This window comes from Cryptomeria japonica, chromosome 11 (assembly GCF_030272615.1).
Source record: "Cryptomeria japonica chromosome 11, Sugi_1.0, whole genome shotgun sequence".
Lineage (NCBI taxonomy): Eukaryota > Viridiplantae > Streptophyta > Pinopsida > Cupressales > Cupressaceae > Cryptomeria > Cryptomeria japonica.
In genome coordinates, this window is record NC_081415.1 from 580,123,142 (window position 1) to 580,130,551 (window position 7,410).

The 7,410-nt window shown below is 36.5% G+C and overlaps 1 protein-coding gene across 3 annotated transcripts in view; it reads left to right on the plus strand.

Annotated features, from left to right (window-relative positions):
* LOC131072921 (transcription termination factor MTERF4, chloroplastic) overlaps nt 1-7,092 on the plus strand; it is a 53,148-nt gene extending 46,056 nt beyond the window's left edge. For all 3 annotated transcript variants that reach the window (XM_058009223.2, XM_058009221.2, XM_058009222.2), the window contains one exon: nt 6,786-7,092. In XM_058009223.2, coding sequence (XP_057865206.1) covers nt 6,786-7,077 — 292 coding nt within the window. In that variant the 3' untranslated portion in view covers nt 7,078-7,092. The remainder of the gene's footprint in view (nt 1-6,785) is intronic.
* Nucleotides 7,093-7,410: the final 318 nt, after the last annotated feature.

Consider the following 7,410-nt stretch of genomic DNA (forward strand, 5'->3'; position numbering starts at 1 on the left):
CCTCTAAGCTTAATGCTAAGTCGGCTATCATATGAATAAGGGTGAAGCGCTTACCAAGGAGATTAAATGTTTTGTCTGCTGGGTCAAGTCGGCCTAGGATTTGAAAGGACATACCCCACTCATTGGTGCCTATAAGAGGAGGTCTCTTATGACAATCAAAACATCATACAAAGCAATCCTTCCAAGCAATCTTGATAGAAATCCTTCAGGCAGTGCGAAACTCATTAAGATCAGCGAATTTGTCGATCATTTCATTGATCAAACTCCACATCAAGGAGGTGCGATCTTGATTAGGAAGGTTTGATCTTGAGGAGGAGGCTTGTTTCATTCATTTGTTGAAGGCAACAACAGCAGGTCTGAGCTAATTTCCATGTATAATCAAACCTGTAGCAAACATAAAATCAGACATTAAGTAAAATCAGACCTTAAGACACCATTGATCAGACAAAATCAGGGCATATAAGATGGAGGATGGGTAAGATTAGTATGCATTTTATGTATTTGACCCCCCTTTTGTTTGTTTTGCAGGTAAGGGCAAAGGAGTAGGACTGATTATAGGAGGACCAGAACAGCGATCCAAGGGAAGTATTTTGACATCAAGGTCAAGTTCGAATCATGTAAAGTGGAGATCAAGGTCAAAGTCCAAGATCTAAAAAAGATTAGAATCCTACACTCTAAAGCGTATCAACATCATTGCAACTTCAAAAGAGAAAAGCTTAATCATCAAACATCATCAAGAAGACAGCTAGCAGTAAGGCAAGTTGATCAGGTTAGGATGATCAAGGCAAGATAGGTAAGCAAGGGTAAAGGACCGACTTAACCATAGTGATGTCTTCATCTTCATCACACCGGGCATGGATAATGTTGAGTATCAAGAGATATTGCTCGTGGCATTAACACTTGCTTGTGATGTTGAGTATCAAGTCTACCAAGCAGACTGAGGTGGCATCCTTGTCATCACCAATCAATCAAAGGGCTTCATATCAACGTGTCCAGATGCAATGTACCTGACTCACCTCATGAATGCACAAACTTCGAGATACCTAACCTCATTTCCTATTGGTTCACATTCAATGTTGGACCTAAATGTAGTTATTTCATTGGCCAAAATAAAGTAGTTGTAACAAACCCTAATTAGGGTTTCCACCTTGTAATCTTGGCCATTGATTGTGAATCAATCCGAGCCATTCATTGTAATGAGCTATCTATATAAGGCTCGGTTTTCTCATTTGTAAGGGTGAACAAGAGTAGAATAATAGTGGAGTAATAGATGATAGTTCATAGATAGCAATCAATAGTTAGCAAATAGAATAGAAGTTAGTTTAGGAGAAGGCAAAGATTGTTGCCAAGACTTTGTTGTAAAGAGCATATGATTTCATTGAAGCTATGGTGGATTTGATGTGTTATTTCAACAAACTTGCTTTCATGTTGATTAGATGAATGAATTGAATTGTGAATGATTAATGGTGAAATTCATTTATCCATACCACTAGCGATTTACTGATTGTAAGTTTGCCTTGTGTGGTCAATTGGAATCCTTAAATGAGCTTAACTTCAATTGCTATTCATACCTTGATATGCATCACCTTGATGGTATGGTTGTTAATAGTGATTAGAACATCACGTGCTTACCTTAGAAGATCTCACTAGCTTTGTGGAGTTGTTCGTTGATGGCGAAGCAGAGCTTAGTTGAATTTCACCCAATCGTTCATTGTCTCTTGCATTCTTAGGAGTAGCGTAGTCTTCTTAAACCCTATCCTTTTGCCCTTTTTAATCAAGTTAATCTCCACATTCCAGCAATATCCAAATGTTCAACATTCAAGATTCAACGTAAGTTCCCTTGTGATTTCAGCAAATCATATCACGACCATTGAGCTATCTATACGTCAAGACCTATCAATAGAAACCTTGGAGTCATCTCGGTTGATCACATCATTTAGTATCCGAGGAGATTCTGATCAAGAGAGGATAGAGTGTCTTTGGCATTTTATTTTGTGTTGCATAGTGCATGAAAAACACATCAACAGTCTCCACAGGAAACCCATGGATTGCTAGTGGGGGGAGGAGTTATCAAAAATGGCAAAGGAGAGATCATTGCTGCCTTAGTTAGTAATCTATGGGTTAGGACCAATAACCAAGCTGAGGCTACGGTGGTTTGTTGGGTCTGCATTTTGCCTCTTCTATTGGTATAAGAAATGTCATTCTTGAAGGTGACTCCAAATTAATCATAGATTGCATCAATGGTGTCTTTGCATCCGGTTGGAAGTAGGGAAATTTTATTTTTGATGCCAGATAGTTGAGAATATTCCTGTCACTTCACTATTGGGCGTGTTTTTAAAGAAGACAACATGGTTGCAGATGGTCTTGCTAATGAAGTGGGTTGAGAAGCTGGAGATGTTGGAGATTAGTGAGGGGGCTCGGATTATGTGGACTTGCTTCTTCTCAATGATTTGGAAAATCTTCTTGATCCGAACACCTAATCAAGACTTAATCATGACATTGTGCTCATGGTTGGTTGATGAACATATCAAGGTCATCATTGTCGTGATAATTATGTCATCAATGATTACTATGAAGAGGCAATGGAGTTATTGGTTAATTATTTCTACATACTCCACTCACATCATATTCTCAAAAGATTTGTTAAAATGGACAAAATCCTAAAGGAGTTTTGCCATAATTTTAGGGTTTGTGGTTTATGGTGGCAGTAGCTTGTTGATTTGAGTTGGCAGTGACAGGTTGGTTAAGATTGCATTCTGTAATGTCCCCTTCTCCCCAATGATCATTTGGGTGTTGATTAGCCTATTCTTTTGTCATTCTGGTAGGCTAATTCAAAGATATAAGGGATGAGAGGCTGGCATTGTCAATTATTTATTGATGGAGAAATAATAATATTATTTTGAGCCCATAAAGTAATAAGGGAAAAGTCACTTTTGGTTATAAAATTAAATTATAAAAATAAAGTGACTTATGTTACGAAATAAAGTCTTAAAGTGACTTTATTAAGGTGGTAATAAAATAAAATTGACTTTATCATGACGACAAAGTTATAAAATGAATTTATAACATTTATTAAGCCTTCTGGAAGTGGGACAGAACTCTTGGAGGAGGGAAAAGTTTATTAAAAATCACACATTGTGATTTTGAGGTCCAAAAGTGGTTTAGAAAATCTATTTAAGGGGTTTCCTTCCTTCTCCAAGGATTATGATATGTTGATTTGGTACTTGATAATTTCTCCATTGTTGCTGGTTTGACAGTAGCAGCCATATTTGAGGACGGAAACCCTTGGATATTCATATCTTGGACGGAAACCCAACGCTACTTGAGAGGTGGGCTCACTCAGGTTTCATCATTGAGCTGATTGGCATCATTCTAATTAGGTTTTGGAGGAGATTTTCCGGCTAGGGCGATTGTGTAGTAGCAGCTTCTCCAAGTTTGGACGGTAATCATTCTTCATATTGTGGCAATTATTTGTAGACTTGGTTGATATTGATTCCTCCTTGCATGTTGGTATTGGCACATCTCTACAGCAGCAGCTACACATTGCATAGGTCTCTCTTCTTGCATGTCATTCAATCTTCTTCTGTATGTTTCAAATGATCATGCATGTTTAATATCAGAATCATTATCAATAGATTTGTCTTTGTAACATGCTTATTTCCATGGAAGTCTATATCATTTCCTTTGCATGTTTGCATGTTGTTACTTTGCAATGAAATTAAGCAAAACATGGCAAAAACAAAAAAAAACAAATCAGATTTGAAACAATATCCTAGTTTTGGGATATTTCACATTCCCTTTAAACAGACAGTTGGCCTCGTAATTACCACTTATGGTAACCTTAATCTTTATTCCATCTTTTGGTCAACTCTACTATTGAAAAAACTATTGAAGTTGCTATCATGGGAGGTGACATAGTTGGGTTGAGTCCTCCTATTGTGAAGACATTAGAACTAAATCAGGAATCACGGGACATTTTCTATAGGGGTAGGGTGGCGTCATATTTTGAGTCCATGTGGGGCTTTGACCTTGCTCTTTTGATCCAATTCCAATAAACTTGGATCATAAGGAAAAGTGAAAATCAGTAGTGTTAGAGTTTGACATCACATAAAAATTGATTCGTGATGCCACAAGATTGGACATTGATGGCACAAAGGTGGTAAGAATGGGCACAAGTAAGATTAAAGAATTGTTCCATGGGCCTGCACACACACACCCCACCCCCCCGCCACCCACCCACAAAAAAAAAAGACCAAAGGTTTTTGGGATGAGTACATATCCGAGATGTAGGGAATTGTGGGGGACGCTCCTCAACTGCCTTGCCACCACATTTGTCATTTCGGGGATGTTGGGGATGTCAGGACATCCTTGAGATGTTCAAGGGATTCCTAGGAGCCTCTCAATCATCTTGGGGATGCCCAAGTGTCTCCCCTGGCTAGATGGCTCAAAAGTAATTTAAAAAAAAATAAAAAATTTCTTTGAACTCCATGCACAAGGTCAAACCTTGATGGCCTATGGGCCCCACCCAAAGCTCACAAACTCTATAAAACTGCCTCCAATCCTCATGCTAGAAGATCGTTGCTGAGTAATATTTTTTGCCGAGTCCCAAGTTTTAAAATTTTTTGGGACAAAAGAGTTATTGCCCAGTAAGAGTTTTTCAACAATGGTGAAGATTGTGTCAAATGTTAATTTGTGTAGTAGTAGACCTTCCCTGGATCCTAATGGGAAGGAGAAGAAAAACATAGTCACCACTACTAAAGTGAAAACAAAAGAGACCCATCCTAAAAAAGACAAAAACCAAGATTGAGAGCCCCCCTTAGAAGCACAATTACGAGGAGAGAAAGGAACAAGAATTGAGGAAGGATGATCAGTTGACTGGTGTTGATAAAGAAAAGGTTAGCAATGTTCACATGAAAATTAATAATAAACATTATCATATTAATACCCACTATTCCAACCATAAAATGATCAACATTATGCAATACAAGATGTTCTCGCTCGGAAAGAAGATTAGGGATCTGGAGGGATCAGTGGCCAATGACCTTGAACTAAGCAAACAATGTTTGGAGAACACTGCTTCCAGCATGAAAATTCTTGAGGGGGGCTCACCAGAACCAAAAGGAACATCGGAAAGAAATCGACCGTTCATGATTCTAGCAGTGACATGGATTCTCTCACTAGCTCTTTGAGGAAAGGAAGGTGGCCTTCAATCTTCAGGGGCTGGACTGTTCCTCCTCTGGGTAGATTGTGGTGGGTGTTCTTGGGTTTTGTATGGGTGCTGTGTTCTTTGTTGTGCTGTTCATGTTGTCTCCTTTTTATTGTTTGTGTTTGTAATGATCTTTTTGGTGGTCTCCATCTTGGAGATCCGTTTTGACTTTTGCTGTTATGCTTAATCAAAAGCAAAAAAGTAGAACATTTTAAATAATAGAATGTCTCTAAATGACAAGCAAAGTTTATAAAATCCAAACAATGCTCTCATTGTTAATACCTTTCCCATTTTCTCATTAAAGGATTCGATTCCAATTGTTTGAAATTTATGGTATATGCCCTATTTATGTTCCGAGGTCCAACACGCACAAAATATTTTATAATATGACCTGCTTCTTAGCAGAAAAAAATGGTCAATAGAAAGTATAGGCATAGATAGTTGTTGCCTAGTAGCATTGCAAAAGGTCAACATAGAGTATTTGCTACATTGTAATTTTTACTAGAATTCCAAGGGCCAACAAAAATTGCGTACTTACATTTTTTAGTTAGATTTCTATGGAATGTTATGCTAGCATGCATGGCACTATAACTATGAACAGACCTGCTTCTTAGCAGAATAAAATGGTTAATAGAAAGTATAGGCATAGATAGTTGTTGCCTAGCAGCATTGCAAAAGGTCAACGGAGAGTATTTGCTACACTGTAATTTTTACTAGAATTCCAAGGGTCAACAAAAATTGCATACTAACATTTTCTAGTTAGATTTCTATGGAATGTTATGCTAGCATGCATGGCACTATAACTATGAACAAGATATCCTCATTGAAATTCTAACTTAGAAAGGCTTATTATTTAAAATTTACTTATCCTCATCAGAAACAAATCTCATGAATTTTCTTGTGGTATGTTGTTTGATTTAGTGTTGAAAACAACATAACTTAATGCCAACTCATAACAAAATAAATTCTAGGCATTTGTATAAATATAGCTCCAAATATCATTAGATCGACTTGGGTTGTTTCTTTAGTAACTTTCCATGAGGACAAAATTTGGTTTTCGAAAGAACAATCCATTGTTCACACCCCAATGCAAATTCATGTGCTGTACTAAAGCGCATTACTTGCCAGTCATGTCCTAGTACTTGTCAGCTTTTTGTTTGGATGCAATTTCTTTGTAGTTTTAAAGATCTCTTAAAATTGTTTTAGCAGTAGTGGGATATTGTATTTATTTTCTAGGGTGGAATCGAACATATTCTTTTCCTGTTCAACTTTTATCGGATCTCATATGTATGTGACTGTAAATGGTGTTTGGAGTTATTAATTTGAGAGTTGGATGATCACTGAATGTTCAGCCCATTCTTAGCAAAAATATCAATTAAAGACTTTTAACTCTATAAAGTCGTGTGGAGAAAATCTTCTGAATAAAACTAAGAGGTGTTGCTTTTCAAAAATCTCTGTAATCGTAGACGTTAAAAACATTCATTTATTTGTTTTACTTTTTTTGTAAATAAAATTTGTTAACGTCTTTCCGTCATATGGATTCTCTAGAATTGTTCTTACTCTCTTCATATGCATGCAGGGAAGAAGTTGCAGATATGGTAAGGCGTCTACCATCACTTTTGGGTTTGACTGTCACCAACGTACTAAAACCCAAGTATAAGTTTTTCATCGACGTCATGCAACGATCCCCAAAGGAACTTGTTAAATTCCCTCAATATTTTAGTTATAGTCTGGATAGGAGAATTATACCACGCTATATGCGTTTAGGAGAAAAGCATAACAATTATTCGTTAAGTACTATTTATGGCTGCGGAGATGCAGCATTTGAAAAAATGATTTCTAGATGGAATGACGATTTAATACAAGATTGATTTCTGCTTCGGTAATTTTCTCTGTTTATCTATGGTAGAATGGTACAATTTTTGAATTTTATATATGAAGGAAAAGGTTTAGTATATAGTTTCTATGTAAATATGAATTATAAATTTTTTTGGTGGAGCTTTTTGGTTGAATAGTTGTAGTGGAGGATATATGGTTTTAATCAAAGTTGATATTATAATGGACTTTGTATATTTATGCGAATTTTTATTTAGTTTTGGGTTTATTTTGATGGAATGATTTAAGACAATTGTATATTAACAAATTGTCTTTTTGTATAAAGTTAAACTCATTTTTCAATCTATCATTATTCTCCATTTACATTC